Source organism: Cnephaeus nilssonii (genome assembly GCF_951640355.1).
Source record: "Cnephaeus nilssonii genome assembly, chromosome: 10".
In the NCBI taxonomy this organism is placed as follows: Eukaryota; Metazoa; Chordata; class Mammalia; order Chiroptera; family Vespertilionidae; genus Cnephaeus; species Cnephaeus nilssonii.
In genome coordinates, this window is record NC_137081.1 from 14,489,025 (window position 1) to 14,503,898 (window position 14,874).

General features: G+C 44.0%; 1 protein-coding gene across 6 annotated transcripts in view; it reads right to left on the reverse strand.

Annotated features, from left to right (window-relative positions):
- The window catches only part of PLEKHM3 (pleckstrin homology domain containing M3), a 165,428-nt gene that overhangs the window by 75,324 nt on the left and 75,230 nt on the right, over window positions 1-14,874 (reverse strand). For all 6 annotated transcript variants that reach the window (XM_079781997.1, XM_079781998.1, XM_079782000.1 and 3 more), the window contains exon 6: window positions 987-1,050. In XM_079781997.1, coding sequence (XP_079638123.1) covers window positions 987-1,050 — 64 coding nt within the window. The remainder of the gene's footprint in view (window positions 1-986; window positions 1,051-14,874) is intronic.

The following is a 14,874-nucleotide window of genomic DNA, read 5'->3' on the forward strand; positions in this document are numbered from 1 at the left end:
CTGTCAATCATTAAAAGAACATACACTAACAAAAGTATAAAAAGATTATTTTGATTCTTATATACTTTGTTTTATTAAAATTTACAGTCACCCAACTGTGTGGCTTGAGCACAAAGAGTTTAATAGTCACTGCTTTTATATCTTTTCTCCTCGTTTTTTACTGAGATATAATTCACACACCATAAGACTTACTCTTCTGAAGTATTCAATTCACTGGTCTCTAGCATATTCACAAGGTTGTGCAACCACCACCACTATGTAATTCCAGAATATTTTCAACATTCCCAAAGGAAATCCCAGATATTAGCAGTCCCCCCTCATTCCCCTATTCTCCCAGGCCCTGGCAACCACTCATCTACTTTCCAATTCCAGGGATTTGCCTGTTTGGGACATTTCATTTAAATAGATCATAAAATATGTGTTCTCTTCTGTCTGGCTTCTTTCAGCACGATGTTTTCTAGGTGCATTCATATTGTAGCATGTATCAGTACTGTACTTTTTATGGCCAAATAATATTCCATTGTATGGATATAAAATTGTGTTTATTCATTAGTTGATGCATATTTGGGTTGTTTCCATTCTTTGGTTATTATGAATATGCATGTACAAGTAAGTGTTAAAGTGAACATATGTTTTCAATTCTGTTGGTGCATATCTAGGAATGAGATTGCTGGGTCATATGGTAGCTGTTTAATTCTTTGAGGGGCTGCCAGACTGTTTTCCACAGTGGCTGCACCACTCTGCATTCCCACCAGCAGTGTATGAGAGCTCCAATTTCTCTACGCCCTTGCCAACATTTGTTACTATCCTGGAATATCTTTTTATACTAAGTTTATTTTTTCCATTATGAATAGAAATTAACCGATTATCAGGGCTTACAAAGAGAACTACCCCAAAGATGGCAGAATTCAATGCCAAGACCACAATAAACAAAGGCACTCCCCCAGGGAGAAAAGAGAAATGAAATGGCTCCTCTGAGTACCTACCTGCTGCAGATCGGCGAGGGAATACAGGTGGATCTGTTGAAGGAGGTATTCTCTGGGGAAAATTCTGAAAACAAGGACAGAAACACACATGACCTGTGGTGCTGCCACAAAACACCCTTGTTCTGTTAAGTTTCAAAGTCTCATTCAAGATCCCTTTCGTCTGCCTGCTCCCCTGTCCACCTGTACTCCTCCTCACACCTTCTGAGAAGTCAGTAATAATCCCTTTGTTCAGATCTTTTTCTTCCTAACACGGAGAGCAAGATGGAGGTAAACGTTTGATCTTGGATTTCTTCTGTAACCCGAGGTGCTAGCAGTACCATGTAGTGGTCCAGGCCTGAGGGCCGCAGCACCAGGTTCTTCTACCAGCCAGATCCCTAACAAGCTGTGTCATCTCAGGCAAGTCGCAAAACCTTCTTCAGCTTCTTCACTGTGGAATGAAGTAGACTGAACTCCATCCTCTAAGTATCTTTCCAGCTCCATTATTCTATGTCTAAATTAATAGATTTGAGTTGAGGAAATCAGTGGAGTGGCAACTTGTGTGTCTTTTGTCTACAGACGCCTATGGATTTCATCAGTAGGGACAGTAGTGCTCAATATCACATCAATGAACTATCCTCTTACATGTATAGTAATAGTAAGTGTTAAAACCTAGGCACAAAGGGGAGTAATGGAACAAAACAGTTCAAACTGGGACTCGCTGGCAAGGTCCAATATCTTTGGCTGCTGTCAGTTCATAGCATCTGGATAAATGACAGTGAGTGAACTTAAAAAAATACAAACACATCCAGTAGAGTATGGATAAGGATACAGGTACCAAGGTATAGGTGGTTAGAAACTACCTCCCCACCACCACCACCACACACACAAATAAAAACAAAACTCATGGTTCTCACATTTTCTGTCTTTTAATGGTACTATGCAATTTTTGTGTGTCCTCAATGAAAGAAACCACCAATTTATTTAACATTTATAACTGTCCACTATGTGCCAAGCACTAGGAAGATAATTATGAATAAGACAATCATAGTGTTTGAGTTCAAGAAGCATAAAGTCAAGTTAGGGAGAGGTACAAACACTGGTAATTACAATATGTGTGGTTATTGAAAAGAAAGTTATGCGTTGGGTATTTATTTCTGGAATAGTCTAACATGGTGGGTCCCAAATCTGGCCATCTATTAGAATCACTTGGGGAGCCTTTAGAAAATCATAGGGCATAAGCCTGGGTAGAACCCAGAAATCAGTGTTAAACAAAACAAAATATCTCCTGATAATTAGGGCAGCCAAAGTTTACAACCACTGCCCTAATATTCATCCAGCTCACTGGGAAATTCATTATTCAATCTTTCTATTAAGTATGCACTACTTGACAAATCCTAGAGATTAAATCATTTATCCCTTCACCTGGCTTCCCCTAATATTAACATTTTACTCAACCAAGTACATTGATCAAAACTAAAAAAACACCCACCTATTATGTAAATTATACTTTATTCAGATTTCACCAATGATTTCACTAATGTCCTTTTTCTGTTCAAAGATACAATCCAGAATATAGCATTGCACTTATAGATTTAAAAAAACAACAACACAGTAGTCTACCCCAACCCCATCCATGGTTTCACTTCCTATGGTTTCAGTTACCCCAGGTCCAAAAATATTACATGGAACATTCCAGAAATAATTCATAAGTTTTAAATTGGGCACTGTTCTAAGTAGTGTGGTGAAATCTCATACTGTCTTGCTGTCCCACCTGGGATGTGAATCATCCCTCTGTCCAGTGTGTCCATGCTGTATGTGCTGACCATCCTTTAGTCATTTAGTAGCTGTCTCAGTTGTCAGATCGACTGTGGCGGTGTTACAGTGCTTGTGTTCAAGTCACCTTATTATTATAATTGTTCGATTTTATTATTGTTGATCTCTTTCTATGCCTAATTTATAAATTAGATGATCGTAGGTATGTATGTATAGGGAAAAACATCGTGTGTGTGTGTGTGTGTGTGTGTGTGTGTGTGTGTATTTATGCATTTGCAAGAAGACTGGAGACCCAAACATATGTGCAAAAAAGGAAACGCAGGACACAGTCTTTCAGTGGGACTACGAGGACAGCAATGTGCCAAAATCTAATAAGGGATGGAGGGTGTTTGAGCACAGTTGAATGGAAGGCATAATCTTTGTCAAAGGCGACTGCTTATTAACAAAATCCCTTCAATAAGGTAAAATGAAAACAATGTGGCAGCAAAACTGATAAATGGAGACAGAGTGAGCCAAGTGAGTAGGCTGGAAAATCATTTCAAAATTAGCTTCTGCTGCTTCCATTGGTTTGTACCAAGCTGGGTCAGCTACAGGAAGAGTCAGAAGAAGGCAGGCAACTGAAATGAACGGCAGCAGGGACAAGTGCAGGGTAGCATATCTATAATGTTTTGCTACTTAAAGTTTCTTCTGCTCCAAAACCCAAACATTCTATAACTGAGAGCACACAGGATATAAGAATTATTTATACATTTACAAACCCAATCATACTTACTCCCTTACTAAGGTACTACAGCCAGTCAAGTATCTAGTCAACAAACACTTAGCGAGGGCCGAAAATAAGCCAGGTGTCATGCTAACTGCTGATATGTCAGTGACCACAGTTGATGAGCAATAAAGACAATGTCCAGCTTTTTAAAAAAAAATTTATTAAGGCACTAGAGGCCCGATGCACAAAATTTGTGCCAAGGGGCTCGGACCTCGCAGCCCTGACTTTGTCCAGGTCATCCGGAAGGATGTCCAGAAGGTAGTTCGGCTGTCGGTCTAATTAGCATATTACACTTTTATTATTACAGGAGATAATTGACATATACCATTACATTATACAGGGTGGGGCAAAAGTAGGTTTATAGTTGTTCACATGGAAAATAATAAAATAATTAATAAATAATACAAGAATGAACTCTATTTCACATATTCACAACTGTAACCCTACCTTTGTCCCACCCTGTATAAGTTTTAGGTGTATAATACTGATTTGATATTTGTACACATTGTGAAATAATCACCACCAGAAGTCTATTTAACATCCGTCACATATGCAACACAGCATTATTAACGATAGTCTCATGCTGTACATTACATCCCTATGACTTACTAATTTTATAACTGGAAGTTCATACCTTTTGACCCCTTCACCCATCCCTACACACACACATTTGGCAACCACCAATGTGTTCTCTGTATCTATGAGTTTGGTTTCTTTGGTTTTTGTTTTTCGTTTTGTTTTTAGATTCCACATATAAATGAGATCATATGGTATCTGCCTTTCTCAGCCTGACTTATTTCATTTAGCATAAACCCCTCAAGGTCCATCCATGTTGTTGCAAATGGCAAGTTTTCATTCTTTTTTATGGCTGAACTAGAGGTCCGGTGCACAAATTCATGCACCAGTGGGGTCCCTAGGCCTGGCCTGTGGGATTGGGCCAAAACCGGCTTTCCTACATCCCCCTAGGGATCCCGGATTGCAAGAAGGTGTACACCAGGCTGAAGGACCCTACTGGTGTGTGACCAGGGCCAGGAGAGACGCAGGAGGTTGGCCAGCCGGGGAAGGACTGTGGGAGGGCTCCAGTCCCGATTGGCTGAACCCCAGCAGCAAGCTAACCTACCAGTTGGAGTGTCTGCCCCCTGGTGGTCAGTGCATGTCATAGTGAGCGGTTGAGTGGTCTTAGCATATCATTAGCTTATTATGCTTTGATTGTTTGAATGGTCGACTGGACACTTAGCATATTAGGCTTTTATTATATAGGATAGGATAATATTCCATGTATATATACACCACATTTTCTAGTTGTTTCCATAACCGGCTATTGTAAATAGTGCTGCAATGAACATGGGGTGCATATATCTTTTCGTTTTTCTTCAGATAAATATCCAGAAGTGAACTTGTTGGATTGTATGGTAGTTTTATTTTTAGTTTTTTAAGGAACCTCCAAACTGTTTTCCCTAGTGGCTACACCAACTTACATTCCCACCAACAGTACACAAGAGTTCCCTTTTTTCCACATCCTCACCAACACTTTTTTTTCCTTTTTTCTTCTTTTTATTGTATTTATATGATAAGATGTATGTTAGCTGAACCTACTGTGGTAATCACAGTACATATAAATCAAATCATCAAGCAGTATACCTTAAACTTACAGTGATGTATGTCAATTACTTTTCTTTTTTCAGAATTGTTGACAGTATTACAGATGTCTCCCATTCCCCCCACCCCTTTACCCACCTCCGCCCAGCCCCTAACCTCCCCCCACCCTAGGTATTTTTATTTTTATTTTTAACAATGGCCATTCTGACAGGTGTGAGGCAATATCTTATTGTGGTTTTGACTGAATTTCCCTGGTGATTAGTGATCTTGAGCATCTTTTCATGTAACTGTTGGCCACTTGTATGCCTTCTTTGGAAAATGTCTATTTAGATCTTCTGCCCATTTTTAAATAAGATGGTTTGTTGTTATTGCTGTTTGCTATTGGGTTGTATGAGTTCTTTATATACTTTGGATATTAACCCCTTACCACCTATATGATTTGCAGTCATTTTCTCCTATTCAGTAAGTTGCCTTTCATTTTGTTGATGGTTTGCTGTGCAGAAGCTTTTTAGTTTGATGTAGTGCCACGTACTTATTTTGGCTTTTGGTGTCAGATTCAAAAAAACCATTGCCAAGACCTATGTCAAGAAGCTTATCGCCTAGGTCAGTGGTCGGCAAACTCATTAGTCAACAGAGCCAAATATCAACAGTATAATTGAAATTCCTTTTGAGAGCCAAATTTTTTAAACTTAAACTTCTTCTAACGCCACTTCTTCAAAATAGACTCACCCAGGCCGTGGTATTTTGTGCAAGAGCCACACTCAAGGGGCCAAAGAGCCGCATGTGGCTCGCGAGCCGCAGTTTGCCGACCACTGGCCTAGGTTATCTTCTAGGATTTTTATGGTTTCACATCTTATGTTCAAGTGTTCAATCCCTTTTGAGCTAACTTTGGGTATGGTGTTAGGTACTGGTCCAGTTTTCCCAACACCATTTATTCCACAGACTGTCCTTTCCCCATTGTGTTTTCTTGGTCCAATGTCATAATTTACCATATGTGCATGGGTTTATTTCTGAGCTTTTCCTCACTAGCCTAGGTCCTTCTTGCTTCCAAACAGTTCATGCTTCTTCTCACAATAATTAACCAACTTGGGGCACAGTCATCCCTAGTATTCCTCCTCCTTCCTTTGGTACAGCTCAGGTGGGCTGTGCATTTGTTTGGTGGTCCTATGCATGTAAATGTGTTTCACAAGTGTTTTAGTTTCTCTCTCCCTTTAGGAGACACGCGGAGCCCCTCTGGCCACACCTTATCTACTGCGTCCTCTATCACTCTGCGGTGTCTAACACTAGAGAGGTCATAACAGACGTAAAGACCTGGAAAATGCAACATATGCAGACAAGATAAAGGGACTGAGCTTATTGTGTCTGGAAAAGATGTTGTGTCCAGATTTAGTGGAGGCCATAAAAAAAAAAAAAATAGAGACTTTTAGTACAGATAATGCCCATCAGCTTTTTTTCTCCCTGGAGGACGGATATTGCAGCATGAAAGCACCGAAGTAATATGTGAGAATAAATTTCCTGAGGGAAGATGGAGAAGTATCATAGTGATGCCTTTTACTGTAATTAAAATTAGAAAAAGAGATTTTGTAGCTATTTAGAGGTTGGTACACACTCTTCTGCTTAGAGGAGGGGAGGGGTTCGAAGGCAGGGTTAGGTAACTTCAGGCTCACTCCTGCTTCAGCTTCTTCTTCTTTCCCAGGCCTCGTCTTCAAGGCAGACTTATTTCCCCCGACATTCTCGGAATATCTCCCTCAGGCAGACATCCACAGGGATGCGCAGGGTAGATAATGGCATGAGCCAAGCCCAGAGAAGCCTCACCATCGGGGGACGCCAGGGATCTTCCCTGCTGTGGCTTCGAGGTACAAGCCGGCCCTTCTCCCGGAGCTCTTGAGGAAAGCGAAGGACAGCGGGGACTCCCAGGGCCAGCCCCCTTAAACTCTGCGTGGTGGCAGGGGTTGTGGAGACCCCGCAGGCCTAAGGCACGCTCAGGCAGCCTGAAGCTGCCCGGGGCGGATCTGACCAGGAGAGGCCGAAGCTCCGCAGGAGATGCAGATATAAACTTGCAGCCACTTCAGGGACTGCCTGGGGAGCCGTTCATGCCGGGAGGCAATGCTCCCGTCCCCTTAAGAAAGTCAGCTGGGCATTGATTTTTACTATCAATATAGTCAAGGAAGAATGGATGATCATTTACATTGTTTGTCAGAAAACACGACGTGTGATCAGATCTCCCATGAATTTAATGCAAATCAAGTCCAGCCTTATGACCTCTATGACGTCACTATGGTGAAAACTTAAAACCAGCACATACGTGTTTCATGGCAGTAAGTTAGATGCTGGGGACGTGACATGCGACAAGCATCGTGCTAGGCCCTGGAGATGTGGAGTCCCGGTGGAGCTTTTCTACCACCAGGAATGTGCAGACCGGCGGGGCCAGCAGACGGAAGCCGACAGTTCCAGGCCACAACGGGGAGGGCTGCGCTGAGTCGCGCCTGCAGGGCTGGGGGGCGGACGCCGGCAGAAACCTGGTCAGGAAGGGCCTCCGACAACCAGCCAGTCTCCGCTTGTTCAGAGGACAGTTCGTCTAACAAGTGGAGGGACGGGCATTCCAGGTAGAGGCGGGGAAGAGCCGAGAGGCCGCGGGAGCACACTGCTCTCAGGGAACCGCCCTGTGAGATGGAGCTGTGCCTGGGTACATGTCAGGGCGGGGGGGGGGAGGGGGGGGCAGGGTATGAGCTTAGACAGACAGGAGGTAGCTAGACACGAGACGCCTTGAATGCCCTAAAAGAGGGTGCCAGAGAAGTGCCTCAAGCAGGAGAAAGGCATGGTTAGATTTGTGCCTCCAAAAGATCACCTACGGCCCTGGCCGGAGGCTCAGTGGTTAGAGTGTCGGCCTGTGGACCAAAGGATCCTGGGTTCGATTCCCAGTCATACCTCGGTTGCAAGTTCCACAGCCCCAGTGGGGTCGAGTGTGGGAGTCAACCAATCGATGTGTCTCTCTCACGTCGATATTTCCCTCTCTCCCCCCCTACTCCTCCCTCTCACTCTCTCTTGAAATCAATGGAAAAACTATCCTCGGGTGAGAATTTAAAAAAAAAATCATCGGCAGAACGGGATGCAGGAGGAGTGAAGGGATGGATAATTTCTTTGGTAACCTAGGTGAGAAATGATGGAGGCCTGCAGAGAATTTAAATGGTTGCCTGGGGTCTGAGAGAAACCTCCAGAAAGATGTTTCTGTAGCAGCATCCACAGGTCACGATGACTGACGGGAAGCGAAGGCCAGGAAGGAGTGGGGGTTGGTCACGGTTTTGCAGCAAGGTCCAGCAGGTCAATGGCAGCTCCACTGGCTGGGAACAAAGACGAGCCGTTGTGTTTGGGGAGAAAGGGAAGCTCATTTCGGGGCCGGGGGCTGGACCTGGCTGTGCAATGGTGGGAGCTGTGGGTGCCCCCGCCCACAGGTGTTAGGTGAAGCCCTGAGAATGAACGACAGCCCGACGGCGCCTGTGAGGGAAACAGAAACGCGGGCCCTGGCAAAGCAGCGCTATTGAAGGAGCGGCCGCAGGAAGACGCCCGGGAAGCGGCGGCCTGACAAGAGGAGAAAGAGCAGAAGAGCCAAGGAAGGGAGAACTTCAGGAAGGAAGAAGAGGGTCAAGGGCAGCAGAGGCCACGGAGAGGTCAAATAATAGGAAGACCCCCACGAGGCCCGAAAGTGCTGGATTTGGCAAGCGGGATTCATGAGTGACCTCAGACAGACCGGTTTCGGGGAGGAGAGGGGAGCCAGACTGCGAGGGTGAAGGGCTATTACTCGTGTAAGAAGCTGACTTTACAGAAGAGAACCGGCCGGAGCTGAAGACGGCTGTAGGACTGAGAAAGGCTTCTTCCCTACAGATGGAGAGACTCGGCGTATTTATATGATAAAATGCAGAAGCGAGTGCAGAAGCTACAGATACAGGAGTTGGGGTAACTGACGGAGCCTGGCCCTGGGGAGGCCTGGAGGAAACGGGGTGTGGACCCCGCTGGAAGCTCTTTCAAATACACCGTCCCCGCCCACCCCCCCGAGTTTTCTTAATTGAAATGCTTCAAGTTTTTGCTAATATGTTAAAAGGTAATTACTAATTTATCCAACGTTCCCTCCAAACGTCAGTGTTTAGGAACCAAAGCTACAGACGCACTGACGCCACCTGACTCGGCGTCCCTTGGGGAGCAGGTGTCTGCCGCAGTGGGTGCTGCCTTTGCTTCCTGATGAGACGGCCGTGTTTCGGGTGTTCTGTCCATGAAGTGACCTCGCTGCACCGCAGGCCTGTTCGTCATCAGGGCTGCCAGGCTCTCCAGCAGGCCAGCCCCGAGGACAGCCCTGCTCCTGCCGATGCCAGTTCATCTGCTCGGTCCTGACACCAGACGAACTTGAGGAGAGCCGGCTCTGCACTTCACTCGCCCATCACTGGCAGGGGCACGGTCAGGGCCTCTGACACCGAAGAACCAGGAAGAAAGCTGCTAAAGGACCCTGAGACGCACAATCACTTCCAGGGCCAACACTTTCTATTTCAATATCTTTAGGATTGCCTGGCACACCGAGATAGCAACGTAGGCTTCATTATAGATTGCTCTAATGAGAAAGGTGAGAGAACATAAAAACTGAGGGAAAAGATCATATATGATTCAGACCCCTTATATTAACGCAGTTGGCACTTGAGGTTAAAAATGCAGAGATAATTGCCTATGAAATCAAAGGCAGGAGTCTTTACAAAAGAGGTAGGGGGTTCCTCCTTCCATTTTGTACCAGGACACTGAGTCAAACGCATCAAGACTCATTTAACCTTGACTAATTTCTGAGGACTTCAACTCGGCTCCCACAAGCCTGATGCTCACGAGAGAAAAGGAACTACTAGTAAGTGGGCTCTGAAGTAGGCAGACCGTTTGCAGGATTTTGATGGATTTAATGACATCGCCATTTCCCTGGAGCTCAGCTCTTAGAGTTGCACAGCTGGCATGTAAAAACCCACCGATTACCTGGAGAGCATTATGCTGAGTGAAATAAGTCAGTCAGAGAAAGACAAGTACCATATGATTTCATGAATATGTGGGATATAATGAACAAAATCAACTAACAAAGAGCAGACTGATAGCTGTCTGCAGGCTGGGTGAGAAAGGTGAAGGGATTAAGGAAGAAAAAAAAGAAAGACAGACTCAAGGACACAGACAACAATATGGTGATTGCCAGAGGGAAAGGGGGGTCAATGGTGATGGAAGGGACTTGACTTGGTTGGTAAACACACAGTACAATATGCAGATGATGTGTTGTAGAATGTGCACCTGAAGCACACATACTTTTATTAACCAATGCCAAATAGATAACCCAATGATTAAAATGAAGAAAAAAAAAGAGTTCATAATGGAAATATCACAACACATGTGATAGGCTATAGGCTTTAAAGAACACACACACACCTCTCTCTCTCTCTCTCTCTCTTACACACACACACACACACGCAATATAACACATCAAAGGAAAATCTCCAATTTTGATTCTAAATCATAAGGATCTATAGGAAGACTACGGGTAGAGGTGATAAGGAATAATACAGAAAGGAAAATCGTTTGTTCATGTATTATTACTGTGTTTTCCAGGAAGATGTGCTCCAGGGAAGGTAATTTGTACCGAGTTGAGAGCTTCGGTGTCTTTCCTTTGCAGGGCACACGCACCCACACCGAAAGCACAAAAACCACTGCGAAGCATCCCCAGCGAGATGCAATTTGGTGTTCTTGATATGAGCTGTAAGTCTTCCTGAAATAGTTACATTAGGCTGGATGTGTACAGGACTCATATGCCCAGCCGTGCTCCCAGCTAATGGAAAAACAATTTGAAATCAAAGGCAGATATTTCGATAGCAACCCTTGTGGAAGAAACAAACTTCAATCATTTTTTTCCTAGATAACTCATTTTGCTAATCTCATTGGCTGAAAAAGTGGCAAGATCGCATCAGATATTACATCTTGGTAGATGATTATGGGAAATAAGGGTCTCTTTTACCCGCTCATTCAGAAATTGTGCTTAAGTTTCTTAGCAACAATCTCCCTGGAGTAGAGATACTTGGGAAGTCATTTTGGTTGTGATTATTCTGGGGTCTGGTGATAACGGTGACAGATTATAGGACAGTTAGTATAGATCCTAGCTCAAATTCTTACAGTATTTTTTAACAGTTCCTGCAATAAGTTTTATTTTTTTGTTGTCTTTTAGAAAACAATGTTAGATAACTTATGTATATTTAATCTCAGAATAAGATAAAAGCACTTTCTAACTTTCTGAAGGATTTCTCAGTAACTAAAAAGCTCTGTGTATATTACAGTAAAATTAATATATAATTTGTCAGTTCTTTTTCAAAGTTTATCTGTTTAGTTGAGTGACACTGTCTTTTTTGGAGTCTGTAGGTCCCTTTTAGAGTGTTGATGTTGGTATGTATATAACTTGCTGAGAGAGATCTCTACAGAACATGGAGAGGAGCTATGAGGAGATCAGGAGGTTGGATGACTTGAAAACTTTAGTTCTAGAGTCATCCAAGGAAAAGGAATTCTTGAGTGAGAATGACTGCTTTCAAAACTATCAAAACACCATTTTCACTCAGTGATTCATGATGCTTTAGGCAAATAGTAACTGGCAAAAAAGACACAGTATACTAGGTGAAGGGTTTGGGTTAAAAGTAGCAAGTACAGTATGAAGTTTAGAGAAAACATCTGGAAGGATATGCACCAAAGTGGTAGAATAATGCGTGGCTTTCTTATTTTAGTTTTCTATAATGAACAGTATTTTTCTTTTTTGTAATAAGAAAAAAAATAAGTTTGGCCAAATTAAGTGGGTGGATCTTGCTGATAGTACTTTATTCATTTAATTTATTCAACAAATATTGATTAGCCCTCACTATATGTCAGGTATGGTCTAGGCCCTGGGGAGACAGCAGTGAACAAAACAGATAAAAAGCCATGCCCTTTTGCAGCTTACATCTGGAGGGAAGAGAGGAAGACAGACAAAATACCATGCTATGTGGTAGTAAGCAGAAGGAAATAAGCACAGTGGTTACAAATTAAATTTTTTTTTCAGATTAATGTTCCTTTTAAAATTTTTTCAATTACAGTTGACATACATTATATTACTTTTAGGTGTACAGCATAGTGATTAAGCATTTATATACCTTACAAAGTGATCACTCCGTAAGTCTTGTACCCATTTGACACCATACATAGTTATTACATATTATTGACTGTTCCCTATGCCGTACTTTACTATTCATTGGTTTCGATTTTAAATAGAGTGGCCAAGGATGCTTCATTAAGGTGAGCTGAGTAAAGACATGAAGGAGGTAAGGAACAAGCTATGCAGTTATCTGGGCGGGGACAGGGGACGCGAGGGACAAGTGAGCCAGCTTGGTGTGCTCAACAGAAAGCCTGGTGTGACTGGGACAGAGTCGATGAGAGGCCGTGGGGGACAGGACCACATAGGACCTTGGCTTTTACTTGGAGGAAGAGGTGAAGCTATCAGATCATTAGGATCAGGGGTGGCATCATCTAGTACTCTAGCTGTGGTCTTAACACATTGCGGACGGATCATGAGAATTCTCGCTTCATATTACACAGTGTTTTACAAAGTATCATACTTTAAAAAGATATCAGCTGGTAAGAACATGTAATAAATAACTTCAAAATGCAATGGGTATTTAATTTTAAAGCGTGCCTTTAACATTTATATAAAACGTTTTTTGTACTCGTTCAATAGAAACTTATCTGGCCACTGAGTAAAGCTAAAAATGAAACTACAGTTTAAGAGCAGACTGAAGGGGGAGACCAGTACTGCCACAATTCAGGGGCAAGACTGGCTTGGACTGGGGTGGTAGCAGTGGAGGTGGGGACGAGGGGAAACTGACAGGATTTGCTGAGGGGTTGGGTGTAGAATGTGAGAGAGAGGATTCAGCCTGTACACCTGGGTGGATGGAGGTGCCAGTATGCCGAGGGGAAAGCCTGCAAGAGGAACAGTTAGCAATGGGAATGGGGGCAGGGATATCGGGAGCTCAGGTTTGGACACATTGATAGGCAGCCAAAGGACACATCAACCTTTGAACTTAGCCTCCCTCCAGTGAACTCTAGAGAAAGACAGCTCTCCCTGGGGTAACAAGGGAAAGGGGATCTTGGTAAATCAGGTGACATTTATGGGGACTCCTCTAAGAACTTAGCAAGCTGCTAAATTTTGCTTGAAGGAAGCATTGAGATTCTGACAACCCCCGTGCACACTCGTCTTTTTTCTGGTACCTACCATGATATGTAATGTTAATAACAATGACAATCTTTATGATAGATACTTCTCATCATTTGGTAAAGCTGATATGTCATTGAGAACTAATGCTGCATATAAGTATAATTTCAAATAAAATGTGAAATCAAAGACAGAAGTGGTGGTTTAGGAGGTAGAAGATCACTTTTCATACTCTGTTGAGACTCCCAATTAAGCTGTTAAGTTGTTTCCGAATGGTCTAAGCCAAGGACTAAACTTGACAAATTGTGTGTGTCTGCTGGGGGCCTGATCCCAGCCGCACTATGGAGGCTCGGAGCAGGCGCCCCTGTGTGTTGTTCTCTCAGGCTCGGGGCTGCGCCCGGCCCCTCCTCCTGTCCAGTCGTCCCATTAAGGCGTCCTGGCCTAATTTGCATATTACCTCTTTATATATTAAGATAGTGAGAAACCGGTGACAATGTTTGTTTTGGCTACAGACATTTATATACGACAACCCTATAGATACCTCCACATTTTTGTTTTAAATGTACAGGTCTGTGAAACGCAAAGGTCTGGTCAACACTGACTAGAGAGACCGTGCTGAGCCATGGTCATGCCTACCTTGCAGGACTGGCTGAGTTCGGCAGTGAGCACAGGGGTGCCATCAGCCAGCCCACCTCCCACTCACAGGACAGTACTCCCTGGCCCTCCCTGCCTTCCCTCACACTCTCCCAGAGGACCTCAATCGAGGCTTCAGGAGAATTAAAAGCAGTTCCTCTTCAGGGTCTGGAGACCTCTGGACATCACCCTCACCAATGGCAAGCACGCCAGGGAAAGAAAGCAGCAGCGATGTGAACCTCAGAAAACCTGGTTCCGAGTGTGGACCCTCCTGCTCACCAGCCCCATCCCCTCAGGCAACTCATGTAGCATCTCCAAGTCAGTTCTTTCTCTTCTGTCTAAATACCATCCGTCCTACCCATTCAAGGGGGCTATTGTAAAGAACAAATAACATACTTATGGGGAAGCGCCTCTTCACGGATGAAATCGTGATTACGTCAGGCCCAGGTACCAACATAAATACCGGAAGCCGGCTGGCACAGGAAAGCCAGGGCAGCCGTGTATCTCACGGCGCATGGCACTGAGTCTGGGGAGACAGCGGGGCACAGAGACCACAGCGGAGTGGAGGGGCCGGGACCTCAAGCTGAGGGCTGCTCGCCAGACACGAGGGAGGCTGTGCAATCAGAGCTTCCGATTTCCTCAGAGAAACCGGACAGCCAGCTTCCCTTTGCCTGTTCATGAAAACTCCCGATTATTGAAATGTTAGCAACTGTTTTAACAACTTTTTAAAAAATATATTTTTATTGATTTCAGAGAGGAAGGGAGAGGAAGAGAGAGAAACATCAACGATGAGAGAGAATCAGTGATCAGCTGCCTCCTGCACGCCCCACACTGGGATCGAGCCGGCAACCCAGGCATGTGCCCTGACCAGGGATCAAACCATGACCTCCTGGTTCATAGGT